General features: G+C 39.6%; 1 protein-coding gene across 1 annotated transcript in view; it reads right to left on the bottom strand.

Moving 5' to 3' along the window:
• Positions 1-21946, bottom strand: part of FBN1 (fibrillin 1) — a 156605-nt gene that overhangs the window by 10082 nt on the left and 124577 nt on the right. The window contains exons 42-60 of the mRNA XM_062584036.1: positions 21059-21130; positions 19980-20105; positions 17528-17650; positions 14337-14462; positions 13370-13486; positions 12825-12953; positions 11279-11398; positions 10711-10836; positions 8592-8741; positions 7291-7356; positions 6455-6571; positions 5999-6118; positions 4220-4342; positions 3710-3841; positions 3277-3402; positions 2443-2649; positions 1737-1862; positions 1406-1528; positions 338-454 (exon numbers count right to left, since the gene is read on the bottom strand). Of these exons, the coding sequence (XP_062440020.1) occupies positions 338-454; positions 1406-1528; positions 1737-1862; positions 2443-2649; positions 3277-3402; positions 3710-3841; positions 4220-4342; positions 5999-6118; positions 6455-6571; positions 7291-7356; positions 8592-8741; positions 10711-10836; positions 11279-11398; positions 12825-12953; positions 13370-13486; positions 14337-14462; positions 17528-17650; positions 19980-20105; positions 21059-21130 (2346 nt within the window). The remainder of the gene's footprint in view (positions 1-337; positions 455-1405; positions 1529-1736; positions 1863-2442; positions 2650-3276; positions 3403-3709; positions 3842-4219; positions 4343-5998; positions 6119-6454; positions 6572-7290; positions 7357-8591; positions 8742-10710; positions 10837-11278; positions 11399-12824; positions 12954-13369; positions 13487-14336; positions 14463-17527; positions 17651-19979; positions 20106-21058; positions 21131-21946) is intronic.

The raw sequence follows: 21946 nt of genomic DNA, 5'->3' as shown, positions 1-21946 counted from the left end.
TTGACACGACCTCTAGTGAGGGACTTGCAATGAACTACAGAAACATAAGGAAGTTTTCACTTGCTGGTGAATAAAGTGTTAGAAATGATTTACCATTAGTGTTTTAACTGTATGGTCCCTGCAGTGGGAAAATTCAAAGACACAGATTGTGCAAACACGGGAAGGTAGGAGAGAGAGCCTTCTGGTACATTCCGCTCTAGAGGGACTGGGATCAGTACTTCACCTAGCTTTCCATTTGGTTTCTTAAAAAGCTGATTCCACCTTCTTGTTACTTTGCTTCTGCAGGAAGAGTCAGTAAGAAATCCCAAATCTGAGTTGACATTCCCATGTGTCTTACCTATGCAGGCCGTATGGTGCTGAGTGAATCCAGGAGGACATTTACAGGTGAAGCCCCCAATAGTGTTGACACAAAGGAACTGGCAGTTGTGCTGCTTTGTTGCACATTCATCAAGATCTAAAAAAGAAGCAGACATTTTTCACTTGTGTTGCCTTTGGAGGATCCAATAGTCCCACTGGATTTAGACAGAAGTGAGTGCAAACAAATGACATATCAAATGAAGCCTTATGAATCTACACCTCATTTTCCATGCTGGCATCCAGTTCCTCTCACATGGAGCCCCACACGTAGCGAATGGGACTTTGGAGTCGTGCTAACACAGTATTACAGCAACCACTCTCATCTTTCCAAAAGATGCTATTACAAAATAAATGTCTGCTCTCACTGCAGTCTATAAATGGGAAGTCTCCATCTTCACAAGAAACACTGGCAGACTGCAAAATAGTATTGCACTGAAGAATGCTATTACTCCAGAAGAAATATGCTAATGACAGAGTAAACCGTTATTTCCAGTTCCAAGGTTAGAACTGCTGCTCTAACGTGTGTGGGTTTTAGTCAGAGCTTTGCTACCAAGATACATAAATAAACAAAAATATAATGAACATTTTTAGACCTCTCCTGTACTGCTGTCCCTTACCCAGAATGCTGAAGAGGTGGAAGGTTAAAACTTTGTTGAAGTTGGACAAGGTTCTGCAAACCCTGTTCATTTTTTTGTTGCAGATCATTAGAGTTACTATAATTAGCAGCCATTAAGATACATTTATCATTGTAAAATAAGGCTTAAATCAACATTCTTACCATTGTAAGATGAACCGTTTATACTGCTGGTTCCCAAATCTTTTAAAACCAGCTGCTATCAGCCTGAAAACATTCATGGAGATCTATTGTTCATCCATATTATCAGGTTAATTAAAACATCAGCTCCATTCCATGCAACACAGTCTCCACTGTCCTTAATACTTATACAAATAAAGCAGACAGATTTTTATTATCTGAATGTTTTTGGATTGGTATTTGCCTGTGAAACACAAAATTCCTGCAGTACACTCTTTTCTTCTCACTTTTTACCTTTGCAGCTTCTCCCATCTTCTTGGAGGATGTACCCTTTTGGACACGAACACTGGTAGCTCCCCTCCATGTTTTTGCAGATGAAATTGCAAGGTTTCGGTGACTCATTACATTCATTCAGATCTAAAAAAGGAAAAAGCAGACACCTCAGTGCAAACAAACAAGATTTGTGATAATACTTCTTAAAATACTCAGAAGATATCAGAAGGAAATCCCCCAAACCTGCTAATGAATGGCATTTACTTTTCTCATTTTTCAGAATTTCTGTGTTTCCTTCTCCAAGCCTTCTTATAGTAATAAACTTAAATAAACAACATAATGAAAAACCTACCTATGCAAAGAGTGCCAGTTATATCTGTAGTATAGCCAAGATTGCAATGACAACGATAAGATCCTCTCTCATTGATGCATTCCCCATTACGACAGACATCATGAATAACTTTGCACTCATCAATATCTGCAATTAAATAGAGGTTAGCTCAAAAAGAAAGAATAAGAATATATTTTATCCAACTCCAGTAGTAACCTGACACGAAACCCCCCCCTACATAAAAACAACATAAAAGCACGAAGTATTTCGCAGACTACAGAGAAATACTAAGTAACAAAACATGAACAACTAGAATTGATCATGTATTAGCCTCCATAAATAAATAAATAAACCCCACTTTGCTTTCAGATACACAAAGAGCTCTTAATCAGTATCTACAATGCACTCAAATGTGAGTGTGCAGACACCAATCCAAGTGCGCGTCAATCACAGAATGCAAAATAGGCATCTGCAAAGCCAGCTGGTCAGGAGCCCAGGACTAGGTGGGTGCTGTGTCACCCAGCGTCTGCAGCTACGTATCCTCCCCCACCACAGCCTGCATACTGTCCACACAAAAATCTGCCGAATATTTGGACTGACATCTGAAGTATTTAACAGCATTCTATTTAAGCAATTTACACCATTTAAAAGTGCAAAAAGCAAGAGTTCATAACTTATTACTAAATCTCGCGTTGGGTGACGAGGCCTTTAATAGCTAAGTCAGTACCTGCTCCGTTAGACATGTATCCTCGGCCATGAGGGCAAAGCTTTTTGAAAGCCACAGTGCCTGGGAAGGGGCAGACCTCACAGTTTGGCCCCCAGCCTCGGCCACCATCGCAGCAGCATTCAGACTTGGTGACAGAGTTCCTGTTGCTTGATCCGATTTGACACATACTTTGTAACACTTCAGTGAAGCAGTAGCCCTCCCTGTTGTCTGAAAGACAAATTATGCATCACACAGAATCCTAATGGTGATGACCTTCAGAGGGTCATGAGATATTAGGAATTTAGACAGAAATATAAAAGGAAGGAAGGCATACTTCACCCTGGGGCTGTGGAACTGAGAATGAAAGACTACCAGCAGTAAGAAAGAGAACACGATGTCTAAAGGAAACAAAGAAGACAGGAAATTTAGCAAAGGGTGGAAACCAAGTTACATTATGCTTATGAAAAGATATGTTTCTGTTTGTACCCAGAAAAAAAGGACTGGCTGAAAATAGGAACTGAAGGAAAGGCAGAGTAATTCCAGGCTGACTACCACCACTGCACGGTGAGCTTTCACAGCGTGCCAACGCAATCTAACAGACCAAAGCAGGCAGCACCTGCTTATGAAGGCCCTTTCCTCAAGCACATTAATTCAAGAGCATGTTTACTCACTATTACATCTCTAAGCTTAAGCTCCTGAGGACTTCTTCAAAATATAGTAAGTTATTAAGTGGTAAAGCAATCCCAATCAAGAGTCACCATCCACTGCCAAAAAAAACCTGATGCAGAGACTCCCAGAAAACAGAATTTCTGCTATTAAAGTAAGAGTTTGCTGGGGTTTTATTGCAGAACTTACCAAGGCATTCGTTCTGGCTGTCACTGACAGTGAATCCCTCATTGCATTCGCATCTGTAACTTCCCACGGTGTTTATGCAACGGCCATTCTCACAGATCCCAGGTTTGGTTTGACATTCATTCTCATCTGCATTTTTGAAATGACAGACAAAAATCAAGTCCCTCACTGGATTAATGCAGGTTTGAAAGGTTTCTATGGAAGTTTTTAAGCTGTGCATTCTGTCTCGTTAAAGTTGCATAAAAGATGATTTTCTTAAAACTCTCTTTTGTTTTATTTTCAGAGGAAAGATAACAGTCCAGCTCAACATTACACATTTTGTTAGTAAGTTTTCTCTGCAATGTGCTTCTCACTGTTTTTCAAACTTATTTGAATTATTATTGAATCTGCTGTGGAACTGTGCGTTTGTGAGTTTCACCACTTCAGTGTCACTTACCCATACAGCCTTCCGCATCTGGTCGGGGCTGATAACCTGGTCCACAGATACACATGTAGGTACCTATGAGGTTTTTGCACTCCATTTGTTTTGAGTCGCAGTCATGAATACCTTCTTCACACTCATTCTGATCTAAAACACAGGTTTAGACTTCGTTAGAGACAGAGATCCTCCTGGAAATTCACAACAGTAAGTTCTGACTTCGTAATTCTAATCATAATCAAATTCTACACAAGCTTTTACTGTGCTATATTAAATATAAGGTTTACTATTCTAGAGAAAATTGATTTCTCCTAAATCTTGCTCTTTTCTCAGGGCAAGATAAAGCCACATCATCTAATATGACTTCATTTTATGCAGATGTATAATTCCACAGGCAGAATAAGGCTAATATAGCCAACTTTATAATGCAAACCACTGATTTTCATCCCAAATTCTTCTCTCTGACTCTGTTACTTCTTGGGATTAAAACTCCAGCCCACTACCGCAGCAGTCTGGCCAGAACTTTACCTCTGCACATCCTCCGGTCCTCTCGCAGAACGTAGCCAGTGGGGCACTTGCACTCGTAGGACCCAAAGGTGTTCACGCAGCGGAAAGCGCACAGCAGAGGGTTCTGGATGCACTCATTCACATCTGGATTCGGAGTGACAAAGACCATATGGGAAGTGAAACATGCTTTTGCGAGATGCAGCAGGCAAGAATACACCGTGTTTAGTTATGTTTGATATCACAAATCCCAATTTGCTATGGGCTAAATTTTAATGTTTGAGACCCACAGTTCTACTAATTATGGATTTCTGCTTAGGAACAGCCAGCAGGCATCCCATTTCCCAGGATGTTTGCACACCTACCTGAAGTTTCACTATCTTCTATGGCAAACAGCCAATGGAAGTAATTTCCAGATCCATACTGCCAAAATACTGTCCAAGTTAAAACATCTCTTCTACGCATCTAGGCTCAGATTTTATGGGTAGTTATTTTTAAATTCTAGATTCATTAATTCATCTTCTTTGTACGTGAAATTTCACAAAACAACACCCTTACTGGAAGCTTTATCATTTTGAAGTGCATTTATGCACACTCTGTGCTACTCCAGAAATTATTGCTAACAATGTTTACACCCTCTGCTAATTCCTCCTCTGCAGCTGGAGCCTCTCACTCAAATTCCACGAGGAAGTGAATGAAGATCTAACTACACATAAAGCTGAAACAAACTAATGTAAAAGTAGAAGTATTCTCTTGTAAGGGATTGCAAACTAGATGTGGCAGATAATTTAAGAACAGCTGTGTCAGGTCAGATGAGAGTGTCAGAATGTCCTAGGACATCTTCCTCTCTCTGGCAGTAATTGGAGGAGAGTATTAAAAAAAAAAGATCTTACCATATATGCAGAGATGTCTCTCCTGCCACAGCCCCTCAATTTAAGGGCTTCCACAGCCAAAAGCCACATCTAAACTATCAAGCTTAGCTTCCACTGATGGATTCCCACACAAATTTGTACAATCTTTTTTGGATTTATTTATACTTGTGGTCTCACTAACATTCTGCAGCAATGAATTCCACAACTTAAGTAACTACTATGCATATAAAAAATGTTTGCTTTGGTTTGTCTTACATTTTCCCTCCAGCTCTGGTACATTTATCAGTCATGGCTTTATAGATTTCAATTGCGTATTTCTTCAGCCGCATTTTCACAGTGAAAAATTCTATTCTAATTAATTTTCTCCATACCTCGTCTATATTTCTGATCTTCCCTACTAATCCATTCTTTGCACACTTCCAAATTTTTACTTTTGAAATAGAACACCAAATATTCAACATTGGGGTATCATGGTTACTTTATGGTATTGTAATTGGGTTTTCTATTTCGTTCTCTCTTTCCAAACAAACCTAAGAGCTCCATATTCTACTCTGATCTTTGCTTAGCATTTCAGAAATCATTCACAGTGACCCTCTTTGCTCAAGGGTTATTTGGGAGACATGCTAAAACTGCACGCACAATAAGCAGCATTTCCAGGGAGTGTTCTGCAGGGACCATACCCCAACATGCTCATGTCCAGTAGCAGTTACTGCCTCAAAGCCTGTTCACTCAATTTCTAGAAAAAAGGTACCACGGTTCAAGGTCAATAACAGAATGAGGAAATTATTTTTTTGTTTCAGATAAAGATGCATCATTCCAAAAGTGTCTACATTTTTTTTTAGCTGCTTTAGTTTCTTCAGCTGTTTCTGAAATCAGGACACTATTTCACCACACAACTGCAATGACCATCCCGAACACTTGGGAGTCTCACCTTCACAGGTCATCATTGGTCCAGGCTCAAATCCCTCAACGCAGGTGCATTCAAAGCCTCCTACCACATTTCTGCAAGTTCCATTTCCACACGGATTTCCAACAGCACATTCATCTGTATCTGTGTGTAGTCAAATCAACACAGGAATACATGGTTACGCTAAACTAGAAAGTATAAAACTTAAGGTTATTGACATGCCAGTTTAAAATACAAGGTTAATGAATTAGTTATAGAGTCTTAGCAAAATCTGGGACTGGTGGAGATTATCTGAGCCAAGCCCCTACACAGCACAACCAACTTGCTGCAGGTAGTTCAGGCCCTGCCCACTCAGGTTTTCAGTAACAACGAGGATGGACTTTCCACAATATTAGAATAATATATCCCCACTGTTCCTTACTATCATACTTAGTGATTCAGAAGATGCTTTAAAATGGAAGATGAAACAGCTATACTTACCTACACACTGAGTTCCTTGAAGGATGTAACCGTATGGACATTCACAGCGGAAAGACCCATCTGTGTTGATACACTGCCCAAATTTACAGTTATCTGGATCAAGGCACTCATCCACATCTTGACCAGAAATACAAAGAATATATTTAGTTTTAGAGCCCTCTCAAGAACAAGTTTTGTTTTGACAGAAAATATTCCTCAGTTCACAGCAAAAATACTGTTATTATTTGAAATTTGATTGTTAGGATAAGGGCACAGAATCCAACTTGCAGGTCATCCTTCAGAAAGCAGAACAGAAACTGATTCCAAATGCAACATAAAATACCTCTCCAAGCAGGGCCAGAGGGAGAAGAGGAGATATCAGAAACGGTAGCCATCTAATTCTCCTTAAATGAAACACTTTTGCCAATACAGCTGAAGTGCTGTTTGTCTTGGGAGAAAATATAACGCACTGAGAGGATCCGGGAAACTATGGTTTGCACTACTGGAGGATTAAAAGCTTTCACTGTAAATTAGGTATACATATTCTATATGAAACAGAAAGTATACAATATGGTCCATTTGCTAGTTATACACAAGTCTTCTAGAAAATTAGCTCAGTATTAATTAGAAAGCTAAATGTGCTGCTTTAAAACAAGATTAATTGCTGATATACAAGGGATTAAGGCTTGAATTTAAAATCTCTATAAATAACTGAAAATAATGTCCAGACATTTCTAAGATTCATGGCTTTTGGAAATAGTTGCAGAGATGTTCTTTTCAGTTGAAAGGGAGGGTAGCTTATTGGTAAAAAATGGCATACTAATGCTACAATGGTAACATGCAGTTCAGTCACTTACCCAGCCTTGCATCACCAGGTCCGACAAGGATGCCAATTCCAAACGGACAGATCTGCCGGAATGCCTCTGTAAAAAACAAACAAAGAAAAAAAAATCCCAAGCCAAACCATATGTTAAGTTCTGTCTTGGCAATCAACATTACCCATGAGCTACAGAACCACTAGCCTTAAGAACAGGACTGTGGTGTGTGTGCTTGAGTTTGCTAGCCTGCATTCAGGTGGGATACAGTGGAGAACACGTCAAAGACAAAAACAAGAGTACCTAAAAAAACTCCACTGCCTTGGACATGCTAAGACATAAATTTCCTAGGCTCAGGTATCTTAAAGACTTTCTTTTTTAAAAGATGAGAAAAATGGCCATGATCTCATCATATGAGAGCAGTTTGGACTGGGAAAAATACATGAAATGACACTTCTAGGAAATGCTGTGAAGCATACTATGCTTTTCCAACTGACTTTGGTTCAAACACTCCAGGGGCAACTGAATGAGACACACACAAAGAATAAGCCTCGAAGGAATACTGCAGCTGTGGGCTGCAATGTTTTTTTCCCCCTTGGCTTTCATGAGGATTGTCTGCAAAGCCTCTACATGACTTATTAATGAAATGAACTGTATTAATGGATTGCTGCAACCCATGTGTCATTATGAATTATACTCTACTATGATGGTACAATGCCCTGTTGACTTTTTTGATGCCTTGTTAGTCACAGTCTCGCAAAGGATAGTTAAAAGGAAAGTGTTTAGCATAATTTAGGGTAGGGACCCTTTCCTTCATCAAGGCCTTAGTGATGCCATTTGTTTTTGCAAGTCCTTCACAACGATGAGTTGGAGAAATTATTTTTTTTCTTATAATAAACATGGACAGAAAATGTGACATGGTGACTGACATGTGGATCTAGTTCTAGTTCTACTGTTCTTAAAAGAACTAACGAGATTTTATGTTTCTGGTGCCACTTCCTATACTTCCTTACAGTCAGATGAATTCCTTTGTGTCTAGCAGATTTGTACAGTCAGAGCCTATCAAGGACCTAATACTCTCCTCTGATTTTAGTATTTAACACCTCCAAAGCATTATACTCTCCACCTAATCATACTGACAAATCTACAAAGCAAACATGGAATACGTATTGCTTGAGAGACTTTTTTGTGACTGCAAAGGCGTCTACAGAGACCGCTGTCAACTGTTACGGTTAAACACCTCTGGAGAATTATTTTCCCTAATTCCTTCTTCTAAGAATCTCAATCTTCTTTCAGTTCTGAGAGATTATCATGACACCAAGGTAAAGAATTTAATAACGCACCATCTGCTTCCTCTGGGCAGAGTTCACACGGATCACCCCATCCTTGTCCCTTCAAGGCACAACAACACTCTTGTTTGGAGTGGTTTCGGGACTTTGGCACAGAACATTTCCCATCTTCAAATTTGGTAAAGCAGTAACTAACTCTCAGATCTGCATAAACAAAAACTTATTGTTACACACAGTTCGACTGACATTGTTAGTTTTTACTTTTAGGCATTATTGCAAAGTTACAGGAGAAAAAAGACAACAACAGAACACCCAACTCTCATCTAAGGCCATCAAGAAGGACCATTATGGGCTCTGACTGGAGAGATATGAGGGGGAAGAGCTCTCTACCCCAGTGAAGGAAAGCTCTGGGACAGAGCTACCTACAGAGCCACCAGGCAGAGGAAAAGGAGGAAGAGTTTTCCTCCAACGTCTGGCAGAGACAGAAGGGCTGTACTCCTGCATTTGCTTCCTCCTCTTTAAAAATGCTGAACATTGGAAAAGTTTTGAATCAACTTGTGAAGATAATGTTGGGCAGAATCAGAATTAAAGTGACAGAGGCTATTTCCAATAGGCTTTTCCTTCCTCATCTCTTCCTGAGGTACACACAAACTAAGAGAACTGGCCCTGTGGCACTACATTTTACTCCATTAAGTCAAATAACCAAAAGGCTGGAGCAGAGCTGAGATCACAGACCACAAGCATCCAGCAGGCAGAGAGCTGGCAGCTCCTTGGGTTGGCAGGCAGACAGCATCAGGGCAGTTGTGGAAGCAGCTGCTCATCCAGTTTTCTGGCTGCAGCATCAATGCTGGACAATGTCCAGACTTTATAAAAAGTTCTAGGTAACAAGAAATTTTAAACAAAAGTTTATTTGGCTTGAAATATTCAAAAACCAGTCTTCAGGGGATGTGGAGAAACACATTTCTCTAAGTTCACAAACATGTACTTTCCTCTGACATCATGTGTAAAACAGGGGTCTTTCTTGTTTTAATAAAGGATAAGATTATGTCTTTTTAATTTTTTTGGAGTTTTTAGGGGGTGATTTTTCCTCACCAGAGGAGAACAATATCCTCAGCATAAAGAAACCTCATTTATAAAACCTACAAAAGCACAACTAAAACACTACTGCTACTTTCACAGAGCTGAGGGAAATAGCTGTGCCAAACTGCATGGTGGTTTGGAGACTTGCAGGAATGTTTACTGCAGGTTGGATTCATTTTACCAAAACCACAGTTTCATTTAGCCCACTGTGAAGTGAAGAACTCACTATGGTGTCAACAAGCATCACTGTTCTGTGCCAAGTATAACTACAGAGGTCCTCATAAAGGTCTTACTCATCAGTGGTTCCCACTGAGCACACTGTGTATAGACATTTAATGATATATCTATTTAATCATTTCCAAAGTCTTCAAAATAACTCTCCCCCTAATTTGTTGTGCTTATTCTTTACCCACAGAATAAACCAACCTGCAGCTTTTCATTAGCAGATGTTCAGCTTTTAGTGTTTGATCACTGTCTTAGTGCCCCTGCTTAGGCTCTGAACAGTATATGCAACATTTTGGAGGCCACAAAAGCATTTCAATCTTTTCTAAGCAGATTGGTTGTTATCATCCATACAACACTGTTTTCAAATTTTTTCCATCAATCTTTTTTTTCCACCCACACACTTGCGAAGAGAAATAGCATATAGCACATGTTAGAGAGAATTCGATAAGTGCTAAGAACAGCCTTTTCCTGGAAATGCTGCTTTTAGCACTGCACTGCAGTTGTCTCCTCTCTGTGTTCATGCTCCATCTCAATGTCAAACACATCTTAGTCTATACAGAGTTCCAGGTAGCTGCAATGTTTCTTCCAGGGGTGCAAGACAGGGACACAGGGCAACACAGTTTCCTCATTTAACCTGGTGCATTTAACATTATCTTTGCCTCTATTTTTTTGCAATCGTTTCTTTAATGACAAACAGATGTTAGGGCCAGACAGCACCTGGCCACAAGTACAGAATTATCATGTTCTCCTTGTGAAAAACAGTGTTTCAGTCTAGAGTGTCTTTGTTGTATTAGAAACTGGCAGCTAATGAGGCTTTTATAAAACAGAAAACAAACCTGAAAATGCCAAAAAATGGGACTGAACTTACCCTGACATCGTCTTCCTGTGGAAGATAACACAAAGCCTTCTGGACATAGGCATTTGAAACTGCCTGGAGTGTTGCTGCATGTGCCCAGTGCACAAATTTCAGGCTGTTCTACACATTCGTCAATGTCTATAGGAAAAGTAATGCAAGAGATGAGAAATAAAAATGTCTACGCTGGCAGCTGTACAACATAAAAGAAAATTACATCATCTCTGAAACCTAACAGATTTGAAATTGCATATGTCAAGAGAAGAATAGACAGACAGAGGGACAAGAAATCCATGTGTGAAACTGAGGGCTAGTTTTCAAAACCTCATGCAGTGGGCACACCTCACTACTATACCATCAGCCAAACTGCCTGAGATCAGATCTTTCTTGGGATCAGTTCTGGCAGCTTTGGCTCAAAAAAAAAACTTGGTGAGATTTTTTCTGAGAATAAGTGATTTATGCACACACATGCTGCAGTTCAGAACTGTACAATACCACGAGAGAATCTCTACCTGTGTTTAGATGCAAAGGAGAGTGGCAATAAGTAGCTAGGAAAACAGAAGAATAATTAATATAAACACACCTTCACATTTGTCATTCTGCAGGACATATCCAGGAGGACAGATGCATCTGAACGACCCATCCAAGTTCTGGCAGGTGCCAGGTGAGCATTTTCCAGGCTCCAATGCACACTCATTGACATCTGAAAGAAGAGAAAGGCAAAAGTAGTTATCTCAAATAAATTATCTCAATAAATCTGCTGTTCGAGCTGCTTTAATTTTGCTCCCACAAAACTAACAGTGGAACTTCTCAGGACTAGGGGAGGAGTTCTCTGGCTCTTGGGTCTTTGGCAAGAGACTCATCTGTGATCTAGCTAATAATGTTAAAAGAAAGAGCAAAGACTTCTCAGGCTAGGCAATCAGTACCTCCTCATCCCCCACGAAGCAGAAAAGGGTTAGAGAGTAACTGCTTCTGACAGAGGGCAGAAACCAAGGAGTGCAAAGAGCCGAAAGCCTTCTGCTTGCTTATATGTTCAATAGCCAGGTCTATCAAAAAAATGCTGCAGTATATTGCCATCATTTTCTTCTGCTACATACAGTGATGAGAGCCTGAGAACTTTTGCTGACCTCTTCACTGTTTTACTCAACAATCGGTGTTCAAGGTTTGCTGCACTTAGAATCATATAATCAGTAACGTTGGAAGATCTGGAGATCACGCAGTCCAATCTCCCTGCTCAGCAGGGTCACCTAGAGCATGTTAGACAGAGTTGCTTCCAGGCGGGCCTTGAAGATCTCCAGAGAAGGAGACTCCACAACCTCTCTGGGCAACCTGTGCCAGCGCTCCGTCACTCTCACAGGGAAGAAATTCCCCCTCACGGTCAGGCGGAACTTCCTGTGCTTCAATTTCTGCCCGTTGCCTCTTGTCCTGTCACATGGGACAACTGAAGATAGTTTGGCCCCGTCCCCTTGACACCCTCCCTTCAGGTACTTGTACATGTTGATAAGATCCCCCCTCAGGCTTCTCTTCCCCAGGCTGAAGAGGCCCAGCTCTCGCAGCCGTTCCTCATAGGGCAGGTGCTCCAGCCCTCTAATCATCTTCGTAGCCCTACACCAGACTCTCTCCAGTAGCGCCATGTCTCTCTCGTACTGGGGAGCCCAGAACTGGATACAATACTCAAGATGGGGCCTCCCCAGGGCTGAGTAGAGGGGCAGGATCACCTCCCTTGACCTGCTGGCAACACTGTTCCTAATGCACCCCAGGATACCATTGGCTTTCTTGGCCACAAGGGCACATTGCTGGCTCATGGTCAGCTTGTCGTCCACCAGCACTCCCAGGTCCTTCTCTGCAGAGCTGCTCTCCAGGTCAGCCCCCAGCTTATACTGGTGCCTAGGGTTATTTTTCCCTAGCTGCAGAACTCTGCACTTGCCCTTGTTGAACCTCATGAGGTTCCTCTCCGCCCAACTCTCCAGCCTGTCCAGGTCTCTCTGAATGGCAGCACGGCCCTCTGGTGTATCACTCCTCCCAGCTTGGTATCATCAGCAAACTTGCTGAGGAGGCACTCTGTCTCGTCATCCAGGTCGTTGATGAAAAAGTTGAACACTTTTTCTACCCTAAGCCAAAACACTTACCAACACAAGTCCTTCCATCCAGAGCCACCTCATAGCCATCATTGCACAGACACTGGAAGGACCCAATTGTGTTCACACACTGACCATTCCTGCAGAGCATGCCGTTTCCACTTGCACACTCGTCCACATCTAAGAAAAATAACATTGAAAGACACATGAGAAACACCTGCAACAAGTAAAACTGGGAATCTCAGAGCTCTGTTCACGCTACATCAGCACAGAAACTGATAATACAGTCATTCCCTATTTCAAAAGCAAGTGAAGAAAAAATACCACTATTTGTCTATGTTATAAAATTTCCATTAAAAAGCAAGATTAAAGGAAAAAAAAGGAATTGCATACTTCACAAACAAACATTCAAAAAGTTACAGAAAGTGAGGACTACCTAATCAGAGAGACCTTTTTTGGAAGAGGAACATTTTTTTGTCTCTAATCTACAGACCATGCAAGATAGGAATCTATTTTAGTGGAGGAGATGACACTACTGTTAATTCCACTAGAAACAGAAAACCTTAGAAACACTAACTGCTGTCAGTACTCCTCACCTATGCAGTCATTGTTGTGTGAGAGGATGAACCCCAAATTGCAGCGGCAGTTGAAAGAGCCAATGGTGTTTCTGCAGGTTCCATTGCCACAGGCATCTCTTTCACACTCATTAATATCTACAAAAGAGAAGAAAGAGCAACAAAAATTTTAATCATCGATGGGGAATGCAAGGCCTTACCAACTATCCCACAGGCAAGAGAAATAATCCACTGACAACACAGAGCAAACAGAAGGGGAAAAGGTTAATTGTCATGCCTCCCGAAAAGATGATTTTAGAGAGGTTTATACATTTGATAGTAACATCTGAAAAAAATAATCAAAGGTCCAAAAATCATTTATCCTTCTACAGCTCCAATCTCATTCTTCCCAAGAGAAGTCTACACAGTCTTGGTCATGAGTGGCCTGAAATCTCATGTTACCCAGACAACACATGCTATACTAACAGCTGCCAAAGGGTTAAATATAAAAACTTGATCTTTATTAACATGACTTTGCTTCTGAAAATGGCAGTTATTAACATGACTTTGCTTCTGAAAATGGCAGTTCTCTGTAGGGAATCTACCTTTTACTCACTCTGTTAATAAGTAAGCTGTGTGCAATTACTGCACTGCAATACTAATCTACTAGATTTCCTGCTCAAAAGAATAAATGAGACAATTTAGGAGAATTCTAAGAATGGAATACTTTTCAGAAAAACAAAAGCATTAGCTGTTCATTACACAGAATATGTATTTTAAAGGTTTGCTCTTCTCATACGAGCAAACCTTCCTTCAATCATTATCTTGATAATGATGTTCTTCATTCATTATCAGCTTTATCTCTAATTGCCAGCTATGGTGTTTTTGCTTGGTGGTAGATAGGTCACAGTAAGTTCTTGTATTGCAACTTCTTACAACAGAGAGAATAAGGCAGTCATTAAATGTAAGTACAGCTTAATTAAATGTAAGTACAGCAAGCTATACTTGCCTATACACATTGTTCTGTCGTCATTGGTTTTGAATCCATTGTGACAAATGCAGTAGAAACTTCCCACAGTGTCAATACACTGCCCGTGGCTACAGATATTGGGGATTTCTTGACACTCATTTCGATCTGAAAACAAAAAGACAAATGGAAAGTTAAGCCTCCTAAACTACAGAGCTGGAAAGATCATTAGTAGCAATCATGCTAGTTAGAATTCAGTCTTCATTTAAAATAGTGCATTTTAGTTTATTAATGAAAAGAGCATTACTAAGTACATCTCAGAAAATGGGCTATTTGCTTCTGAATTATTTTTTCAAGGTTTGTAGAGCTGAAAAAAATAACATTGTGTGAAAATTATGTTTACCAATCACAGTTTCTTGATGGAGGGAAGATATATCACCATAGCTTTGAAAAGTAGAATTAATGACATGAAATTATGTAGGGAGCTCTCTGAGTACTCTACACTGAATTTGTAGCAGATATGCAGATATGAAAGCTACACATATACTAGAGTTTATATCCTTCTAATAAAATCAATTACTTGCTCTTTGCCATACTTGATTGTCTTCCTGGTTATAAAACAACCTTCTTGGTTAACTTACAGAATTTCTGCAAAACAGAATGGAGATAAATCCCACACTTGTCTCACTAAGTTCACAGACAGACAAAACCAATCACAGATTTAGCTACTCATTGTGCAAAGGTAAAATAGCTACATGTATACTTATATGTTGAAGCATCTATGCCTCATGTAAGGTGATGACCTTGTAAACCCGACAAACAGATAATGCCTGATAAGCTCAAACAGCAAAGAGTTACCGCTGTATGGAGCCAGAAGATATTTTGCCAGTAGTAGCAAACACATAACTGCGTGATTTTGCAGAGAGATGTGGGAAAAACCATCCTACCACCACGCTGCTGTATAATAGCAGGGCATCTACTACGCTAGTTCCACAGCTGACTGCTCCCTGCTATTCGTTATGAATGCTGTCAGCTAGAATTCAGGATTTTATCAATAGCAAGTAAAACAAAATATCAAAGAACAAAACATTTGCTGTCCAGCACATTTCTCTAAACAACATAAATCAGGAATATGAATCAAATGAGGTCTTTTTGTTGACCTCTTCACCAACAAGAGCTGCTCTGATTCAATATGCTCCCTGGTATTTTGCCTTCTGCAGCTCCAAAATACAGGAGCTGAGGTATTGCTACAGATTTCTATTAGAATCTGTGAGATTTTAATGTACAGGGAAAGCAGACACACTTTTTCACCAAGCTGTCCTGCATTCACTGCAAGAATAAGAGTGAGGTTCTTCCTAACTGCAAAGAAATGCATGTACTGTATCTCCTTCTCCTGCCTCTACACTGTCTCTTCTCTACATTCCACTCAGCGTGCTGATAATCTCTATATACCCCTATCCCCAACATCACTATCCATGAATTTGGGCTATTAGTAACTTTGGAGGGCTGTTCATTGAGGACCAAGCTCTCCCAACACTATTAAAGGCATTGCTGTTAATTAGATTGGAAGAATCTGAAGCAGGCAAAAAGAAAACCAATATGAGACAGCATACTATCTTCAGAGCTCCTAATCTTCTCGTCTTGAAAGAAGGAGAACTAAGAAAGGCTACAACTTTCTTTGGTGTTTGTGGGCAAATGTGTAGTGAATTAAAATCCCAGGAAAAAAAAAATCGCTTCTTTGGGGATAAACAATGAATATCAGAATAGTTTAAAAACTGGAAGGTTGAATTCTTTTAAGTGCCACAATGAGTTTATAGGAAAAGTTACTTACTATACCACAATAGATAGCACCAGAAGAATGCTATTCTGATATGAGATAAATGCAGTACTCATCATACTGGTGCCTATCATACATCACAGCTTTGCTTCAACTGCATGTAAGTTATTGTGTTGTAATCATTTTCCATGCAGTAGCAAAGCTGATTCAATCCTGCAAGTGCTTAGCACTCTCCACTCTCAGTGGAATGGTTGGGAATTTCCTTCCTTTACAGGTTCAAGTACTTTATCAACTATTTTTGTTTTGACTCTAATTGTTTAACTTTATTTTCACTAAATATAAAATAAGAGCAAAATACAGGGAAGTATTACTGTTTGCGCCAATTCATATTGGGTATTGTAACCCATATCAGAACGTTCCCTGGCTTTCCTGTACTACTGTAATGAAGGCATAATAACAACGATTGCATTAGGAATATATTGAATATTTACATGTACTGCTGCATAGCTTAACAAAACAAAGTTTTGGTTCTCATAGTAGTGTTCTGGTTGCCCCTACACCCTTTTCCCGCGAGAGTCTCACCAAACAATGAGAAACTGTATTGCAGGGAAAAGTGCACTTCCTAAAACTCAAGTACTCAGAAGCAAAAAAAACAAGGAAAATGTTACCAATTTCCTTTGTAATTATTATTTTGTTCAGAAATGTATATAATATTAATAGCTGTTTGGCTCACAGCACTCTTTAAAATCTCTGTTTCTTTAAATGATCAAGATAACATGAATGTCTCTCTGGGCTATGATATTAGAAGAAAGAGCAAATAGATTAGAGAACTGCAGGCCCACTCAATGAGTATTCAAAAATAATATTAAGGGTCTTGTTTAAATATATAGAAAGGTTAGGAAGTTTAACAATAAGCTTTTTCAGTTAGGTACTGCATATGGCCTAGCAGATAAGCCCTTCTTATCAGTAGAGGACTCCAGTAAGCATTGATTTTTAATTGAAAATACAAGTGGCAAATAAAGTTTCAGAACACGTTTAGCAAATTACAATAAAAATCAAAGGACTTAGGCAGAGGAAGGGAAAAATACTATGTGCTCCCTTTTTGGGAAGCAACTGAGTTTTTAGTGCCAGAAAATAGTTAGTCCAGAGGCAGTGAATCGTCTTGGACTTCCCTCCCCAGATACAACATGGATTAGAGAAAAACTTTTGAGGTTGACGGGATAAAGTGGAAGATAAACACCTACTTGGGTAACTATCATTTTTGCCTTTGCAGAATGCGTCTATTAGTGTTCTGGGACATTAGCTTATGGGATCTCCTAAAAGGCGTTAAGCTCAGAAAAATCATTGAGTATACTACAACATACTTCTTTCTGAACAGGAGTAAGGCTCTTTTAGGTTTCTTTTAAAAGCCACTATTTTCTGCAGATTTTCACACAAAGAAACCAGAAATACTCACCAGTACAGCGACCAGTTGATGTGAACCTGTAGCCAGGTTTACAATCACAACGGTAGCTACCAGCTGTGTTGACACACTCTGCATTCTGTTGACACACTGGTCCATTCTGGCATTCATCAATATCTATTAATACAAAAAGGCATTTGATTGTTACAGTAAGCTGACATTAGAAAGAGAACAAAACCTCTTTGTTTTTAACTTAAAGGAGTATTCTCTTATCCAAATAGAAGTATGTCTGTTTAATTCATGAAAATAAATATATTGAAGAAAGTAGATATTTAGTCAGATTTGACTATTCCCCTGAAATGATCCCAAGATCACATGTCCCATTCCTAAAATGCATTACTGTTTAGAGGATTTATATAATAGTTTTCTGAAGATGCTGGAGTGCCCATGAAAGTCCTTCACAGCATTTTACTTGAGTGTATTTCATTCTCAGTAGAAGCAAGCTGTTGGACCCAAACAGATCTCTCCTGGAGACCGTGAGGATCTCCCTTGATCATAACACAGGATCAAGATCTATGGTGGTTATTAGTAGCTTTCAATATGAACAGTAACCCCAAATTTCAGGCAATACCCTTTACATTTAACAGCCTAAAGGACAAATGCCAATAAGTGAGGAAAACTAGTAAGAATATATTTCCAATGCCAAAACAATTGGTTTTTGCTTTAAAAAACAGAAAACTCACCTATTAGCTCTGCATATGTCCTTGATTGGTATGGTATAATCTCTATTTTGACCAATTTTCCTTACTTAAGGCTGTATAAAGTAGATGGATGAATGGCACATTTTCCGTTTGTGATACTGGTCTGTGTTTGTAATTTGGAAAGCTCAGTCCTGGTTTATTTCCTGTGGATGGCTTTATGTTTAAGGCAGCACACCCACTCAGCATAGCTGTACAATCGCAGCAAGTTTTACTAGCAGGCAGCAGCTGAGAGACAATACCTCAAGTAGCAATTACTCACAAAGAGTACAATAGTAAGAATTTGTCTCATGGTGCAAGACAAATTCATGGTCAGAAGTAAAAGGGTATTTGAAAAAGAAAAACATGGGAAATGGATTTGATTTTGCTTTCTCAGTCTTTAAGATGTATTCACAAAAGTAAACTTTTATTCTGCATGGGTTGTTGCCAGCCCCCAATGCCAAGCATATGGGAGGAGGGGAGAGGTATTTTTCGGGAGAGACGGTGTTACCAGGAGACAGCTGTAAAATATCCCTCTCAGAGAAACACACAGTCTAGGAGATGATTCCCAAGACTATGTCCTAACAATAAATATTGACTATAGTGTATCAGCATTATCCTAAAAAAGAAAAAAAAAAAAAAAAGAGAGGAGGAGGAGGAGAGAGTTCTTAAATGCAGTTTTCTAATCTCATTTAAAAGCATCTCCAAACAGACATAGCCCATCCTGTGAAGTGACTCAGGTGGCCAGTCACTGTAACCTACTGAAAATGGTGCTGACTTAGACTTGGTTCATGGATCAGCTGATGAGTTGTTAAACAACCTTGCTCATCAATTAGCTGTTTTTCTTTCAATCTGCTCATATTCTAAGGCCCAGGTTTCCTTTCCAGTGAGAGGAGTTTAAGTGCTTTTGTGGTTATGCTGGCCTTGGCTGCCTTGGGGAAGTTCCCTTCCGAAGTAGGTTCCACTGAGCTGCAACAGCACGGACACAGGGAGGAGACAGAGTCCTCCCAAAAAACTCGGGCCAAATTCAGTGGGACTCTCATTGTTACTGGAGTCTCTCACAGCTGCTGCAAACAGAGACCTTTATTTCCCTAGAAATGTAATTATATTTCATTTAGAAGCAGCATATAGAACATGCTTATATTTGAAGTAACTGCTGCACCAAATTATAACAGCAGTAAATTTGGTCCATGAAATTTCAAAAGCGAGACATGAAATTCAAGTGTTGAAGAGATTTTATTCCGAAGACAGGCTAATGTGCATGTCTTCAATGCTTTGCTTTGCAGTATCTGTTTTGTTACTAGTCAGTAAGTCTTATACCCCACCAGAGAATGAATGCAACTCATACTACTGTCTTTAATTTCTCCATGACTCTGACCAACAATGTTAGGAAATGTTTAAATTGGCAAAGAAAAAGTATCATGTGTTTAGAGTATTTACAGAAATCTTTGTTTTTTAAAAAAAATATTTTGAAATAATAAAACATTATTCTCATGATCTAACCGAGGAAGACTACTCTCTTCTTGGCTTTACTGCCAAAGGTGAAAAACAGTGTTTCCTCCCATGACTGCTGACTCATGCTCTTTCAAGAACTTTGATATCAGATGGAAAATCTGATATTTTCTATGCAAAAGAACTCAAAAAGATTTAGCATCATACCAGTCTCTTCCCTGGATAAGAATACCTTGCAACTATATCAGATATGCCAGTGTTTGAATTGTCATCTGGCGAAATCTCATTTCTCTGAATGAAAGGTCTAAGCATCATACCTTCGCAGATCAATAACTTGTCATTGTAAAAGAAACCCACTGGACACTCGCATCGGAAGCTGCCAACCATGTTTATACAGATTCCATTGTCACATACTCCAGGAATCTCTCTGCATTCATCAATATCTGCAAGAAGAGACATTTTAAATACTTGTAAATAGTACTTCATTAAACCTTCTGGTCTAGGTCACACGTCACAGAAGGTAGGTGCTTCCTACCTTCTGTTGATAAGTGGCCCAATTTGCTACAGTAGACCAGCAAAGATTTTGGCTAATAAATGCTAAGTGCTAGATTTTGAAACTTCGCCCCTTTAAAATGAGCTGGTAAATAATAAAGCAACATATTTCTCTCATTTCTTTAAAATAACATTCTATACTTCATTAAAAATATTTCCATCTAGTTAGCTGAATGCTGTATCACAGTAACAGCTTATTTCTAAAGCACCTGATTACTGCCTACATGCTGTCTTCTCTGTGTTTTACAGGGTACACTATCTGCTTCTTATTTACATTTTTGCGCAAATAAAAACAAAAGGGAGTCCCAGCAGAGATTTATTCAGATCCTTGCCTTTGAATTTCTCATTCTCTCCCTCTTTTTGTTTTGTAATTTGTTACTCATGATTCAAATATTACACACAAACACATATGTGAGAAATATTCCAACTGAACAGCAAAAAGGAATTTTGTGTCAAACCAAAACACAGGGGGATTGGTGTGAAATGTCAGATTAAATCTCTGCTTTAGTCTGAAGGAAAGACTCCTAATTCCTCTCAAAGCAGATGCTGATTGGCCTTTCTCCCAGACCTCTTATTCTTGCTATCTGTGGCCTGTTCAAACAGGCTTGATTACAGTTTCTTTACAGCTTTATGCTGCCTTGATCACAAGCAGCAATTATCATTGCTGCCAGCTAGGAGGAGCTAGGCAGAAAGTCTGTAGGCTCAAATTTAAAGACAGTTGAACTCCACTGTGTCCTTTAGTTTTTATTCCTCCCCTAGAAAAAATAACTGGGAAGGCAATCCCTTCCTTTCCCTCTCACAGAGGCAACACAAAATTTAGTTCACAACAGAAATCACAACTCACCAACTGGTAATCCTGTATAAATGTCAATGAAAAAGCCAGGCCTCTGACTTCCACAAAGTGTGGAGAATTCATCTGCAGCAGGAAAGTAAAGTAGCGGTTGTAGTATTTTAAATTAATAAACAATCAAAAATCCATTACATCCTCTGCCCCCCAAAATTCTCCTTCTACTCTTTCAGCACCTACAGGACATGTAGAGGTAGGCAGACCCTTCCCAAAGGCTTGCTATGTGACCTGCCTTGTATGGACTCACAGTCCTATGGCCTCATTCAAAGGCCACCAAAGTTGGCAAATAAAAAGATGTAGAGGGCTTGAGCTCACATCCTGGTTTTGCTGTGTGTATGTTTATCTCTGTGCATTAGAATTTCTGTGTGCAAGTCCAGACATGACTTTTAAAAACCTGAGCCACAAGAAGGAAATTATCCAAATAATTGTCTAGGAAGTTTCTTCTTGAGACAAGCCACCATGTACCTGAGTGGAGTATTCTGGTCTCAACTCTGCAAAGTCTTACCCAGTGCGTATGTCCATACAATTAGCTCAGGAACACCTACATCTCATATTTTGCCACCTGACACGGATAATTCTCAGAAGAGACTGAAATACCTCTGTAAATCCCCAGAAAAGTCCTCTGAGGCAATCAAAGTCATACAGCACAACTATTTCAGGCCAAGGACTGGGTAGCACACGGCAGCCCTAATCAGGAGGCCATACACACAGCTCAAGTGTTACTTTATACCCTATTTTGGAGCTATGCCAAACAAAGCTTGGTGAACGTGCCTTAGTGCTCAATCTACAAACCTTTGCTAAAGGGACAGATTAACTTCGTCACAAAGTAGGCATGGCCAAGCAGAATAAGCACAAACCACTCCAAAAGGACATGAACATATGCCC

The sequence above is a fragment of the Rhea pennata genome, chromosome 10, assembly GCF_028389875.1.
Source record: "Rhea pennata isolate bPtePen1 chromosome 10, bPtePen1.pri, whole genome shotgun sequence".
In the NCBI taxonomy this organism is placed as follows: domain Eukaryota; kingdom Metazoa; phylum Chordata; class Aves; order Rheiformes; family Rheidae; genus Rhea; species Rhea pennata.
Note: the sequence above shows the minus strand (reverse complement) of the source record. Positions and strands in the feature narration are given on the sequence as shown.